The sequence below is a fragment of the Dipteris shenzhenensis genome, chromosome 11, assembly GCF_047967505.1.
Source record: "Dipteris shenzhenensis isolate YYH24624 ecotype China chromosome 11, Dip_SZ_1.0, whole genome shotgun sequence".
Lineage (NCBI taxonomy): Eukaryota > Viridiplantae > Streptophyta > Polypodiopsida > Gleicheniales > Dipteridaceae > Dipteris > Dipteris shenzhenensis.
In genome coordinates, this window is record NC_141606.1 from 8,747,446 (window position 1) to 8,763,279 (window position 15,834).

The window sequence follows — 15,834 nt, forward strand, 5'->3', positions numbered from 1 at the left end:
ATATCTCTCCAGCATACTTCAGCTGTGAAATGAAGATCTGTTTCGGCTCTTGCCAAACTTCAATCCCCAAATAGAAATGCATCAGTCCGAGGTCTGTCATTTCAAACTCTCTTCCTAGCAAATGCTTTGTTTGTGAGATCTTCTCTTCATGGTTCCCTGTTATGACAAGGTCATCCACATAAAGGACCAGGATCATACACCTACCTCCTTCTCTGAAGATATACAAATTTGCATCTGATGGGCTCCTCCTGAACCCGTTTTGCAGAAAGTAGGCATTAATTCGCTGGTACCACACTCGTGGGGCCTGTTTCAGCCCGTAAAGTACCTTCTTTAGTTTACAAACTTTACCTTCTAAACCGGGGATCACAAAACCTGGTGGTTGCTCCACGTATACCTCCTCCTTGAGATCCCCATTCAGAAAGGCGGATTTTACATCCATCTGAAACACGGGCCAACTTCCCTGGGCAGCTAAAGCCAAAACACTGCGAATTGTGGTTAGTCGAGCTGTGGGAGCAAAAGTATCCTGATAACCAAAACCATGTACCTGTGCAAATCCTTTTGCCACGAGCCGAGCGTTGTACTTATCCAACGTGCCGTTGGACTTGTACTTGGTCTTGTACACCCACTGGGTGCCGATTACCTTGCGTTTTGGTGGACGATCCACAAGGTCCCAAGTGTTGTTCTTCATTATGGAGCCATACTCCGACTGCATAGCCTCCATCCACCTATCATCACCCTATACCTCTTCACGACACTTGGGTTCATCAGCACGGATCACTTCTGTCATCAAAGCATAGTTGACCAAGTGTTCCTGCGCTCTTCTTTGCTCCTCTAATCTCTTGGACCTGCGGTGTTCGGATGGTTCCTCCTCAATGGCTGGAGGTTCTCTGCCGTCCAAAAGCTGCTTTACCCACTTTGGGAATGGCCGTTTCCATTGTGGTTCTGCAGGCTTTTCTTCATCTTCTTTATCTTGAATCCTCCCAAGCACTGTTGGGGAAGTTCGGTCTGTTGTTGGTGGCGTTACTGGATGGATATCCTGGTCCTGGTTGTCTGGGAAGGAAGCATCCTCCTCCAATTGATGCGGCTGTTCTGAGAAGACCACATCACGACTTACTATTACCTTCTTGGTAACAAGGTTGTAAGAAAATAATACGTATGTGCTCAATAGATAACAGGATCTCGTACGCAAGAGAGAAAACAGATAGTATGGAGAATCAAAAATTTGATTACTGTAGAACTGATACAATTGATGGCGCTGCCTCCCAACCGTGCGCTCCTGTGAAAGAAGCTTCGATGGTGTGCCAGAAACAGTAGAGGACGGAGGCTAGATGCTAAGGAATCAGGATTGCTGTAGCCAGTGACGAAATGGGCTTCACGGGCTTGCTCTTATATAGCCACTAGTTGTAGTCAGTTGGGCTCAATTGGGTGACCAACCCAGTCCGCCAAAAACGGTCGATTGGGAATCGGTCCCGAAATAGGCCACCGACCACACGAGAACCGGTGCGCAAAATAGAGCAACTAACCTAAGGTTACCGTTCGGCCCACAGCCATCCGGGATCATCTGGGACTCCAAACAGGCCCCGCAACCCGAGAGTGGACTACCTCGAGAAATGCTCCGTCTACCCTCAATGCAGTCAGTCATTGGATGCCTTCCCGCACTTGCATGTAGCCTAGTTGGCAGTGTGCCAACTCCGTCCAGCCATCAGGCCACACATGGCCCCCATCTGGTGTCCAAACCACGACCTACCGGATAACCGAGCTACTCAAATGCCTTCTCCTCATATGGGGGGCTTACAATTAGAGTTAGTTGGTTCCCGCATAGTCACAGGAGAGTGGAGCATTGATATCTAACAGGTATAAATGTAAAGGTAAAGGAAGGTTGCTACATGGAAAAACTTGCAACATTAACAAAAGCAAATGAGTTTGGCAAGGGTTGCAGATAAATAGTTGAAGGCAAAGTTGCAATGCCTTTAACATTCAGAGATATGTATTACTGGAAGAGACTACACACTCAAAACAATTGCATGGTGATATGCAAACGTGATTGGGTAAGGTTTTGGGCTGGTATCTTGCCTCTATTCACTTGAGATCAAGCTAAGTTGCATTACTTTATGTCCTTAATTGGTCTTTATTACTACTTTGCAAAGGGCAACTTTAGTCTCCATGGGTAGCATGGTGGAATAATATGTCTTGGTACATGATATTGGAAGCTTAAATGCCCAATTGGTTTGTGGATATTTCCCCAACATTAAATGCATGTTGGAGGATGCATATGAGGGTGTGAAGGCCCACTATTGGAAGTGTTTGATGCCCATAACAGTGAAATAAATTTCAAATTTGGAAGCCATTGAAAGTGCAATTGTGGGATGTTTTTGAGGGACGTTGATGTCCTGGCATACGCATTTACAGAAAGTAAAAATTGCTACTATTGCATTGCTCAATGCATGTTTTGATGCCCAAAAGTAGATTGGTGGATACCAAAATTTGATTCTTTTGAATGCCCAAAAATAGAGCAAGTTTATACATTTGTTGCAACTTTAGGGAAAATCTCAAATTTGCATGCTATATTCCTCACATGTAGTGAGTGCAAATTGGTGTGCAGAAAATTCAAAAAAGTACCAATAGTAATTGCAAATTGTTTGGGAGCAATTATATGCATAAATTTTGGGAATCAAGCATGGTAGAAACCTCTCAAGTTACGCAAATTGTGGTTGATAAACTCACCAAAGACAACTATAGTGTTTGGTCTTATCGCATAGGAAATTTCCTCATGGGCAAGGGATTGTGGTGTTTGATTATAGGAGAAGATGAATGCCCTAAATTGCCATGGGAGGACCCGTTGGATGAGGATAAATTGGCATATGTACTTGGGTTGAGAAGTCAAGGAAGGTGTTGGATTGGATATCAATATGCATTTCATAACCTCTCATTCTGCATATCAAGAAGGCCAAGGATTACCAAAAAGCAAGCGAGCCAAAAAAAGCAAGCGATACAAAATAATAAAATATTTATAAATCCCCTATTTGAATAGCAAAAGTATATAATTTGTTCAAAAGTCCATATGTTTCCTCAATGCTAGAAGGTAAACATACTTATAACTTCCCACCTCTCCCGACCCTGCCGCCCCCAAAAAAAAACCTTGGAAGGAAAATGGAGATTTTGAGAACATTGGAGACTTTTGGGGCTTCACTTTTCAATTGTTGGAACACCACGTTGGTCTTGGTCATCTCCTCTTTTGGTCTTGGTCATCTCCTCTTTCACATTGGTTGTCCATCAAGCTCATCTTCCACCTTGGTCCTCGGGATGGTCTTCCTCAATCTTTTCTTTCACCTTCATTCTTGAGCTCACCCTTCTCCCCACTCACACGTCACTTGATTGGCTACAACTGGCTCTACCTAAAGCCGAACGCGATGGAGAGACAATAAACGAGTGCGAGCGAGAGTTATCATCTGGATGTATGATGCATGTAAGTTTCTTACCTCTTGACGTAATTAAGTAATTATTTACGCTATAAAATAGATGCATCCTCATTGTTTTAATGATGCTCTTTTGCAGTACAAAAAGTGCAGTGTATTATGGTCATATGGACGACATTTTTGTGTGGAACGTATCGATTCAAAGAGAGTCATGTATGATTGTGGAGTCATGGCTAACTTCACACAAGATAGCCGAGCAAGTGCTTCAAATACCAATCTTCTCTCCTCGCAGTTGGATTATTGTGGGACCATACGCGAAATCTATAAAATTAATTTCTGACAATTTCGTATTTTCATTCTTGATGTAAAATGGTTTAGAACTATTTACAACGGTCCCCATGCGACAGTGAGGAAAGACAGTAGTGGTTTCTTTGCAATAGACTCCACCAAACTTTGGACCGATGAAAGTGATACTTTTGTTCTTCCCGAGCATTGTGAGCAGGTGCATACTAATGATTTAATTAATCGAAGCTTTCATTTTTAAAGATCAATTGGTACATGTACTTCAGCATAATTCCATATAATTGATGGCATTTGGCACCTATCTTCAATATAGGTCGTTTTTCATCCAGATCGTTCTGGTGGTATGTGATCCAAGTTGCACCACGAAGTAAGCAAATTTTTGAAGATAGAGATGTGGATATGGAGATGCCAATTGATCCAGATGGATCTAGCAAAGAAGATGAAGATCACAATATGAGCCAAGAGGAAGATGCGCATAATGACATCGTACGGGAGGAAGATGGAGATCACAATATTGAGGAAGAATATGACGATCATCAAGAATCACCTGACTGTATTGAAGAAGATGATCAAGTCTTAGGTGAACGTATGATTCCAGAGTACGATGATAATATAGGAGATCAACTCAGTATAGAGTTGGAGATAGACTTGTTTGGCACACTAGACTTGGCTGAAGCCGTTGATGTAAATGCTCTTCGTTGATTTTTTTCATCTCAAACTTGGACATGAATATATGAGCTTCAAACTTGATGTACATGCTCTTGTACTTTTATTCTTTCAAAGGATAAAACAAGTATGAAAACAAAATTTTTTTATCATTGGAAAAAACTATCTTTAAAGGTTGGTATGGGGAAAAACACTCTCTGTAAAACGTTGCTATAGGAAAGTGTCTCAGAGTCGTTATCTAACGACCTTTGCAAGTTTGGCAAATGTTGCTATATACCAACATTTTATTTTATAATACGTCACTATATAGCGACACTCTTTTAAACCCGCTTTGCTTATCGACGATTAGCGCCCCATGCGCACTAAACGTTGGCGCTTAACCGTCAAAATAAGGCCCATGTGTAGTAGTGATTCCACCCCTCATTCTCAAGCTCTACCCTTTTCTTCCAAGGTAAAGTCTTCCAACGTGTGATAACAATGTAAGTACAAGTTTACAACCTTGCCGCGTTACCTTGGGGGATCCACTAAGCAATATGTAAGATAGCACGTGCATTCATGAAAAGGGTTTTTCAAATCTCAAATATCATTTTAAAATCCCTTCTGTGAGTATAATTCTGTAAAAAATGTGTAAACTGTCTAATTAAAAATTATGCAGATTATGAGAAAATATAGCTATGAATGATTTGAAGGATTATGAGAAAATATACTTATGTAAGATAAGGGTATTTATATGGGATGTATATTTGCCCCTTCAAAGAATATGCTATATAGGGTTCACATAGTGAATCCCTTGGGACACCTGTGTTCTGCCTTGTACTTTGTGATGGGCACGTGCCTCTTATGCCTTCTCCTCAAATTGAGACCCATTTAGGCCTTATCCTATCGAGTAGGAGTATCAAGCGGATGGCTTTGCATTGCCACCATGAACTACCATGTCCATGGCCTTAGACTGCTCGAGTGGTAGGGGTAGCTACCATATGAACGTTGAATGATGCACATATATGGATTTGCTTACTTGATCATGCTTTGACCCCATTGGCTACTACTCTAACGTCACCAAGATTCACACCACCAAGATCAACACACTCAAGCTAGCTCACTCCAAGGAAAAAGACCAAGCATCTAGAGCCAACCTTCATCCAAAAAACATAAGACATTCCATAAAACAACTTTTGCATGCACATATAGAGACCCACCACTCAAACTCATGAAACTTGAAACCAAGCACCCAAAATTGTAAAGAGCCTAACCAATTTTCATCTTGTTCAAACACAAATGTTCCTCCCAAACGAGTGTTCATTCTTTATAGAAGCATGACTTGAAGATTTTCCTCTATGAAAGAGTCCAATGAGTTTGCTTCAAATCTTGTGCTTGGTTGGAATGTGTGCCAGATGAGCTACTACATTGCTTTTTCCTCGTGGAGATAGAGCATAAAACTTGGTTATGAAGTGTGAAGGAAGAGGATGATCTACACAAGTTGTAACAAAGTAGGGATGTATAATGGACGGTGGGATGGTTCTACGTAAGGAAACAGAAGTCTAAGACTTCCCTCTCCGCCTTCTTCACTCACCCACGCAGAAGGGAAGGGGTGGGCAGAGTGTGGAACACAACAAAGCTACCCAAAAGCCTCATGGGGAATGTAGGGGAGGGGAGAGACAACAAATTAAAGATGCCCAAAATTCTGATGGCGCTGGATGACAAGGAGGGAGCAATGGAGGAGAGGGGCATGGGATGCAAGGATATCAGCAAGGGGACCAAGCTCAGAAGAGGAGGAGGAGGAGGAGCCATATTCATGAGAAGCAGGTGTTGGCAACAAGTGCAAAGTTCTTCTTCCCACCAACACTACATCCATTCTCTCCTCCCATCTTCCCAACCTCCTCCATTGCCCCTTCCACAACCTCCCTCAATTCCCTCTCCTCATACCCCTTTTCTACTTCCCCCTTCAGTCTCTTCTCCATCGCCCCAAACTCTCCTCGTCCATCTCCCTTTCCAGTGAAAATTTCCAGCACTTCGAGCCTTGCCTCACCTCCGTCCCCACAGTCTACCCCCCCATCAGAAACCTTACCACCTTTAGCTTCACCCCTGGATGCTCCGCCATCCTATACCCAAACACCAGCACCTCCCTGTCATCCAGCCCACCAAAGAATAGCACATCTGCATTCTGATCTACCTTTCTCGAACTCATGGACGCCTTGCCGATCCCCCTGTCCACAAGAATGCCTACCGAACATGGCGCGTGCAGGAGAACTTTCTGATTCACGCTCCGAACCGCAGGGCTCTGCGCCCCCTCCCAAACACCGTTGGTCGACTTTTGGAATGGAAGAATGATGAAGGCAGCGCATTTGTCTTCCGCAGCAGTGCAGATGTCTTCCTGCATATCATCGAAGCAGGAGATGGCGGTCATGGCCCTTACTCTTGAAATGAAAACAGAATAGAGCGCAACAGAGCAGAGCAAATGGCAAATACTATACTCAAAAATCTGCAGGGTAGTTCTGAGAAAGAGCCCTGGTCCCTTTATACAACTTGGAGCAAACAGAGAATCTAGATCCTAAATCTCCAAGGATCCTTGAGTTTATCGACTCTATCTAACACCCAACACAGATGGAATGAATTCTCAACTACAATTCGGTTGTCTGTTGAACTCCTTTATTCAACACTTCCACCCAACAGACAGCTCTAAAATATGTAAACTCCTAAACTTCTAAAACATATGAACTCAAGCTTACCTAAACTTTGGCTATCTGTTACACTACAACACTTCCACCCAACAGACATTCCTTATACAACACACCCATGAACTGAGTAAAAACCCAGAAGTTGATTTATTCAAGGTTTCCACCTAATGGACAGCCCATCCATCCACACAAGATGTGATGACGATTCCGTCCCAATGGTTTAGTGAAGATATCAGCAACCATTTGTTCGGTAGGGCAATACTAAAGTTTTATCCAGCCTTCAAGGACAGCCTGTCGAATGAAATGAAACCTGACTCCAATATGTTTAGTGCGCTTATGATAGGTACCATCTCCTACCAGGCATATGGCTCCTTGATTGTCAACATGCAGTAAAATAACTTCTGCTATCATGGGACAGATCTCATGAATGAACCTTTTGAGCCAAATGGCTTCTTTAGTAGCATGACTTAGTGCAATATATTCTGCCTCTGTGCTAGAGAGAGCCACACATTCTTGGCGCCTTGAAGACCAACTAACAGGTCCACCACTTAGCACATAAATATATCCTGAAGTAGACTTGCGAGAAACCGGGTCCCCTGCCCAATCTGCATCACAAAAACCTTGGAGAGAGACCTCTTGTTTGCTGTATACAATGTGTGTATTCAGAGTACCTTTGACATACCTCAGAACTCGCTTTAAGGCAACCACATGTACCATGCATGGAGAAACTGCCATCCTACTCAAACAGCAAACACTGAAGGCAAGATCTGGGCGAGTACTCAACATGGCATACATTAGCGCGCCCAATATGTGCTTGTAAGGGAATGTATTGTCTGACAAAGCATTGTGAATGTCTTTTGGCAAACTTTCCATAGGTGTAGATACAGCTTTGCACTCTGAATATCCCCATTTGTCCAACAAATTAGTCAAATATTTCTCTTGATGAAGATGTACTTCACTCCTATCTGCAGACCACTCTATTTGAATACCCAAAAAACTCTGTGCATTCCCCAAGTCCTTCATGCTAAAATTATGTTGAAGTGTCATTTTGGTATTTTCTAACAGACCAAGATCTGAACTGGCTATCAGTAAATCATCAACATACACAGCAACTACAATGACACTTTCAGCAGCACATTTGAAATAGACACTTGGGTCACTAGAACACCTAGTAAATCCTTCTTGCAAAAACAAACTGTCAATCTTTTTATACCAAGTACGGGAAGACTATTTCAACCCATAAATTGCCTTTTTCAATTTGTAAACTAAATTCTCCTTACCCGTCACAACAAAGCCTTGAGGTTGCTGCATATATACGTCTTCATTCAACTCTCCATGTAAAAAGGCTGTAGTGACATCCATATGATGAACAACCCAACCATGTGAAACTGCTAAAGCTAGTAGAATTCTGACAAATGTAAGTTGAGCAACTGGTGCATAGTTTCAAAATAATCCACCCCTTCACGCTGGCTAAACCCCTTAGCAACAAGTCGTGCCTTGTATCGGACAATCTCACCTTTTTCTCCTGTTTTGAGCTTGAATATCCACTTGCATTGCACTACATTCTTGCCTGCAGGGAGTGGAACAAGAGCCCAAGTGTCATTTAACTGAATAGAGCTCATCTCTTCTTGCATTGCAGTAGCCCATTTAGTAGCATGCTCAGATCTTAAGGCTTCATTGACAGTGAGAGGTTCAGCATCATCTACAAATAAGCCATGATCATGGTTGCCCAAATAATAGTCATTCAACCGTGCAGGCACTCTACGAGATCTAACAGGTCGTGACATCAATTCATGAACGTTGGTGTCAAGATCCCTTTCATCAAAGCTATCTTCATTGGGCTGCTCATCAAGAGCAGGGCCTGCATAAGGAGGCAATGGCATCTCATGATCATCACGATCTAGATTGTGATGCTGTAATGACTCATCAAGAATAGGCATTTGTAACGCATTATGATTCACAGCAGCATCTGTACCAGTTTCAAGAGAACATGGTGGCATGGGGGTTGCAAGAAACTCTGTGTAATCTCCATAAAAGGGAATGCCTGCATTACTTGTATTGTCCATTGTACCATGCATTTCATCTTCTATAAACTTTACATCATGACTACATACAATCTTCTTTGTTTCAGGGCAATACAACCAATATGACTTAGAGGAGTATGAGTACCCTACCATGATGCACTGGACACACTTCGAATCAAGCTTATGTCTCCTTTCATCCGGTATATGAACCAAGGCTCGGCATCCAAAAGTTCAAAAATGAGACACATTCGGTTTACAACCAGTCCATCTTTCTTCAGGCGTACTACCTGGACATGCACTTGTTGGAAGACAATTTATGATTGTTGCAGCAGTGGATGCAGCTTCTGCCCAAAACTCAGTGCCAAGATTTGCACCATAAAGCATAGAACGTATCATATCAGCAATCGTTCTATTTTTCCTTTCTGCTATGCCAACTTCTTCATGATTGTATGCATTCACCACTTGTTTTTCAATCCCGTGAGTGTAACAAAAGTCAGTAAACAAAAAAGATGTGTATTCTCCACCCCCATCAGAGCGAAAAGCTGCTATCTTTTCATAAGTCTGATTTTCCACCAATGCTTTGAATGCTTTAAAATTCTTAAATGTTTCACTTTTCTTTATAAGAAAAAACACAAAAAGCTTTCGAGAGAAATCATCAATAAAGTTAAGTAAATACCGTGCACCTCCCATACTAGGAGTCAACATATCACAAATATCTGAGTGTACTAATTGAAGACGCCTATTACTACGTCGTGTTGAAGGGAGAAACGGATTCCTAGTTTGCTTTCCTTGATGGCAGGGCACACATTTATGTTGCTGACTGAATGAGCATGCTTCCATTCCTTCAACAAGTTGATCACGCTGAAGTTGCATCAGTTTCCCAACACTAGCATGACCCATCCTCTTGTGCCACAGAAGGCCGAGCATCTCTCTGCGACATGAATCAGCAGAAAACATAGCAATGGCTGCATCTTCAGTAACCAATTCGTATAGCTTTCCATGGCGTACATCTTTGGCAATGATGTCTCCATCTGCATGCCGAATAGTGCATTTGCCTCGTGCAAAGGTTGTTATATGACCCTTGTCATCTAGGGAACTGACTGAAACTAAATTGCAATTGAGTCCAGGTACATACATTACCTCTTTGAGTTCCACAAACTCATCTTTAGGGAGGTGAATGCGCACTCTACCCGTCCCAAGGCCAAACTGAAGATTACAATCTCCCATGCGAACTGGTCTTGGAGCAATGAATGATTGATACTCAAACATCCAATCCCGTCGAGGAGACATGTGCCGAGAAGCTCTGGAATCAAGGAACCATTTGCCAAGAACCTGATCTTCTTCAGCGGTGCATGAATCATCTACCATCAATACCTTGTCTTTCACTTTTATCTCCTCAGGAAGGGCTAAGAACTCTAGCTGCTTAGGCATCTCTCCTTCTAGCATTTTAAGTTCACAAAATCTAGTAATATGCCCCAATTTGCCACATTCATAACAACGGACTTTGCTCATGTCTCGTTTCTTAAACCCACTGTTTGCCTTCTTCACTTCATAATCTTTCTTTAGTGTGGCGTTGGCATAGTAAGCAGAATCACTTTCAGGTTTCTGCCTCCCTCGTCTAAGTTCTTCTTGAAGAACGCATGCAATGACATCATCAAACGTCATGCTGTCTGTACTATTCCCTAGAGTTATAACCAGCATCTCATAGTCGCTGCTTAGGCTATTCAACAGGGCAGAGACTTGATCATCATCTTCAACAACAGACCCTATGGCAGCAAGTTCATCAATGATAGCTCGTACCTTTTCAATATGCTTGAGAGCTTGTTCTCCTGCTTGCATGCGAATACTGGCTAGCTGCATCTTCAATTGGCGCTTGCTAATGGGAGATCTACGTTCAAAGAGAGTTGCCAACTTTGTCCACATTTCTTTGGCAGATGTGCATGATTGAACTTGCCTTGCTGGTCAGTCTTCAAGGGCACGACTGATAACAGACATCACTCGATTGTCCTTCTCAACTAAGGTGACCTCCTCCTTGGTGAGCTCCTTGAAAGTCTCCTTCCCCTCCGGAGTATCAGGGTTCTCAATGACAGGCACAGTTACAGTGCCAGTCGTTACTTCCCACAGATCATACTCCTTCAAAAACATGCGTAACCTCCATTTCCACATTTGGAAATCTACTCCATTGAAAGGCTTAACAAACTTGCACTCTAAAACAGGGATGCTTGAAGCAGCAGCAACAGAAGCGACAGGAGTGGCAATAGTTCCTTGCGCTACTTGCCCCACACTAGAATCTACAGCAGATGCCATGACAGGAAAAGAGAAACACTTGATTCTAGAACAGTTGTTCGCTTCAGCTCACCTCTACGCAAGATGCTTCACAACGCCTAAGCTTCTCCAATGCTTCACCGATGGGGCACAGGCACACCTTTGCCTCTCTCTCCCCAAACACTCGTCTCACCAGCGATGCAGTATCTGAGCCTCCCCACAAAATTTGCCTCAGCGATAAGACACAGAGCCAGAATCACTCCGCTCTGATACCATGAAATGAAAACAGAACAGAGCGCAACAGAGCAGAGCAAAAGGCAAATACTATACTCAGAAATCTGCAGGGTAGTTCTGAGAAAGAGCCCTGGTCCCTTTATACAACTTGGAGCATTATGGCACCTCCACCAAACAGAGAATCTAGATCCTAAATCTCCGAGGATCCTTGAGCTTATCGACTCTACCTAACACCCAACACAGATGGAATGAATTCTCAACTACAATTCGGCTGTCTGTTGAACTCCTTTATTCAACAACTCTCACCTTGCTCAAATGCCCGTAGGCTTCGAATGCTACCTCTACACCGTTGCTGTTCCACCGATACTCCTTATCACGATATATTGGACGACCGTTTCTGCGAAATTGCTGCACTTTCATCATCGAGGACGGCCTCTCCGACCACTCCAGCAAGTGCAAAATGTACATGCGCAGGGCTCGCTTCCTCGTTCCCCTCGACTCCTCTACCAGATTGATGATCGCATGTGCATCTGCTGTTTCGTGTGCACAGGCCAATATGCGCAGCTCCTCATCCGACCTGTCGCTTGGCACAGAGAGAGTTCTACAACTGTAAGGGACTGGAGTCCTCGCAGGCTTGTAGAGTGCGATCACTGCGGGCGTCGTGATAAAGGTCGTGAAGAGAGCCATTAGAACCATAATGGCAAATGTATCATCGTCCAAGACCTGCATGCACACAGTCGTTCGATTCTTCACTGGCGGAAGAAAATGCAGCAATATACCGCAATTACAAACGGGTTCTCAAACTTTTTGTCGACCAGAGAAAAAGGGCATCCAGCCATCAGACGACCATGGAAGACAGAATCCACGAATAAGCATTAGCGATAGAATTTACAAAGAGTGAGTACCTTTAGGTCCCTGCCGATATTCAGGACAATAAGCTCCACCAGACCCTTGGTGTTCATGAGAACGCCGAGAGTGAGCGATTTCTTGAAATTCATCTTATGCAGGGAAGCCACGACAATTAAAGTGCCGAGAATTTTGCCTAAGCACGCTGTAGCTATAACGAGGACAAGAAGGCCTACAGCTTGAGCGCCATGTAGCGCTTCGATGTTGGTTTTCAAACCACTGGAGGCGAAATAGAGGGGGAGCATCAGAACAGTGACCAAGTCTTCGATCTTCTCAATCAGGAGCCCGGCGAATGGTCCGTCCTTCGGGATGACTAATCCGAAAACAAAAGCTCCAAAAATGGAATGTATTCCGATGGCGTCTGTGACGAAACCGGAAGCCAGAACGCCAACGAGGGTGACGACCACATGCAATTCATTGACAGGCTCGTTTGGAATTGTTTGCTGAGTGATGAGGGCCATAAGAGGCTTGATTGTGCGAGGAACAAGAAGATCACATAAGCGACGCCGCAGAGCAGCACCCAGATTGCAATGAGAGGACTTCTCTCTGTGCCCGACAAAGCAACTGCCAAAGCTAAGAGAATCCAGGCAACGATATCGTTCACCGCTGCAGCAGACATGGCCATTTGCCCAACGTCGGTCGTGAGAAGCTTACGCTCTGCTAGAATTCGAGCCAGCACCGGAAAAGCCGTGATAGGCAGCGCGACTCCCATGAATGCAACAAAAGGCGCAAACTTCGTCTCGGAAGCGATAGTCTTGTGCAAAACCACCGACACGCCACCACCTGCTATAAACGGAACACAGATCCCCGCTGCCGCTATCGCTAAGGCCTGCCTTCCCGTTCTCCGGATCGCTTGCAGATCAAAGCTCGAGCCCTACCATGAACATGAAAAATAGTAGGCCCATATCAGCCACTGTATCTAGCACAGGAATGCTTTGCTTCGGAAAAATCTTCTCCATATACGCAGAGCTGCGACCGAATGCAGACGGTCCGAGCAAAATCCCTCCCTGCACACAACAGCTATGAATCAGAATCGATTCATCTACATTCTGAGACCAGACAGCAGGTTGCAAATGAAACAGGAATTTCAATACATACGAGGATCTCTGCGATGACGCGGGGCTGTCTCAGTGGTCTTAAAATCATTGCCACTGTGCGAGTTACAAGGAGCACCAGGCACATCTGAACAATAAGCAAAGGCAATGCAAATTTGATCGGATTATCTCCCGAGTCCCTGCCAAATTCCGTTGGAAGAGGCGGACATCTGCTTTGGACAGGTGACGTTCGCTGAAGCCATGACTGAAGCGATTTCCTTCACAGAGGCGCGTTATACAATCAGAAAGCAAAGGATGAAAATTTCTTGAACTTATCACATTGGATTGGACTCTGTCTTTCATAAACTTTTGAATCAACGACTAATACGCCTCCCACAGTCCCACGATCTTTCGTTGTAAAGCTATATCGAGGAAGCGTAATTGATTATGCTAGAATCAAGCGGGAAACTGCATCTCAGGAACAGCACCACCTCGCATCCCGTTTGAAGAGAGTTACGAGGATGCGATCCTGCTTTTGAATCACTCACCACAATGTTGCAATGTTAACGAGTTTTCTCGGGGAAATGCGTCAACCTGGCGCTCCTACTTATTCCTCTTGCAAATACGGTATTAAACAACAGGAAATCGAGAGAATTCCAGGTGCAGCATGCGAGCAGCATGCGCGCAAAGTTCTGAGTCTCATCAGATGATTACACTTTGTACATCAGGCAATCCATCAAAAACACCAAGAGACAGAAATTCATACGAAATGACGAGGTAGAACACACAGAGAAGGAATCACGGATGTCAAAATTGGAAAGAATGATAAAGAAAAGGGAGGCAGTGGAAAGAATGATGAAGCAAGAATGACAAATACCTGCAAGCGAGCGCGTCCCTCACAAGATGCGTTGCCCTTTCGTCTCCACCACAGGCCCCGTCGTGCAGGTCACAGCTTGCCGCCGCTGTTCCATTTCAAAATTGGATCAGTATGGCAATTTGGAGATGGAGCTCTGATCATCTACAGGAGATAATGAAAGAAAGCCAACGGCCGAAAGGAGCAATTGTTTGTTTGAAATTCTTTTGCGGATGTGTGGAAGACGAACTGTTCCAAGAAGTCGGGAGGACAGGGAATTCGAAGATTGCATGTGGCTATGGCGTGAAGAATGAAATGCAAGGGAAGGGGCTGGTTTAGAATGGCCATCCTATTTCTACTCACTTGTCAAAATTTTAATTTTTACTTTTAATTTGAAAACAAGGTGATTTTCAAGGTGAACGCCGTTCAACTGGGAGATAGAGAGAGAGAGAGAGAGAGAGTGCTTGCCTTGAAATAAAAAGGGAGAAAAGAGGGAGGAAAGGTTGGAGATCACATGCCACCTATTTATTTTGAAATTAAGAAAATCAAATGTGGGCTTTTTTGCTTCTTGGAGTGCTTGGGCGCAATAAATGCATCTGAACCAAGGGCGGGCTATCTTGCCCATCCGTGAGGGCTTTTTCGCTTCTTGGAGCATCGCCTTTACTTATTACGGCACCCAAGATGCAATAAATGCATCTAAACCGCGGGAGGGCAATCTTGCCCATCCATGAGCCTTGGGCGTTCCCACGAGCGCACAAGTGTGTAAACACCCTTAGTCCTCCCCTTCAAGAAGGCCAATAAAGCCATTCCTTTTCTAAACCCTTTGAATGCATATGTTAAGAATTGTTGGTTACAACCACGTTTAACTTTGTCATGCTCCATCTTACCCCGTCCTCCCGAACCCATGAACACCACCGTCTTCATCGCATTCTAGCCAATTTCAAAAAATCCTCCGCTTCGTTCAACTAATGTGTGTTGAAGGATACAACCCTGCACTTTTTTGCCATTCCCAAAACTCCTCCGATTTTGTTTAGCAACGATGGCCAAGTGATACAAGCATGCATCACTCCCATCACAAACTTCATGGTAATGTCAAAGCATTAGCCAACAAATGTAGATAAGGAATGATGCGAGCTCATAGGTCACCCACTATATAAGTCGGCAAAATGGCATCCAAGAGGCAGCGATAATTGATGAGCGTGACCACTACATAGTGACCCTACGAGAGCCTAATTGTTTCAAGACGGCCATGGCTTTCGGCACATTTCAGCAACAACAATATATGGAGATCGTATTTCACAACTTGTCACAGTAGTTGGAGCCCATTTCACTTGTTTCATCCTCTTGTCTTCCGCAGGTTTGCACTAGTTGGAGCCCATTGCACTTGTTTCATCCTCTCATCTTCTGCAGGGATTGATTTCTTTTCTGTAAGAATCAATTCAAAGCCTGAGGCCCCTA

General features: G+C 43.9%; 1 protein-coding gene across 1 annotated transcript; it reads right to left on the reverse strand.

The window, feature by feature from the left end:
- Positions 1–6,426: 6,426 nt before the first annotated feature.
- On the reverse strand, positions 6,427–13,786 carry LOC147896584 (cation/H(+) antiporter 19-like). Its single transcript, XM_087381905.1, is given in 8 exon segments — positions 6,427–6,799; positions 8,826–8,830; positions 11,890–12,306; positions 12,489–12,959; positions 12,962–13,351; positions 13,353–13,496; positions 13,588–13,716; positions 13,718–13,786. Coding segments are annotated over 8 exon segments (1,998 nt in total).
- Positions 13,787–15,834: the final 2,048 nt, after the last annotated feature.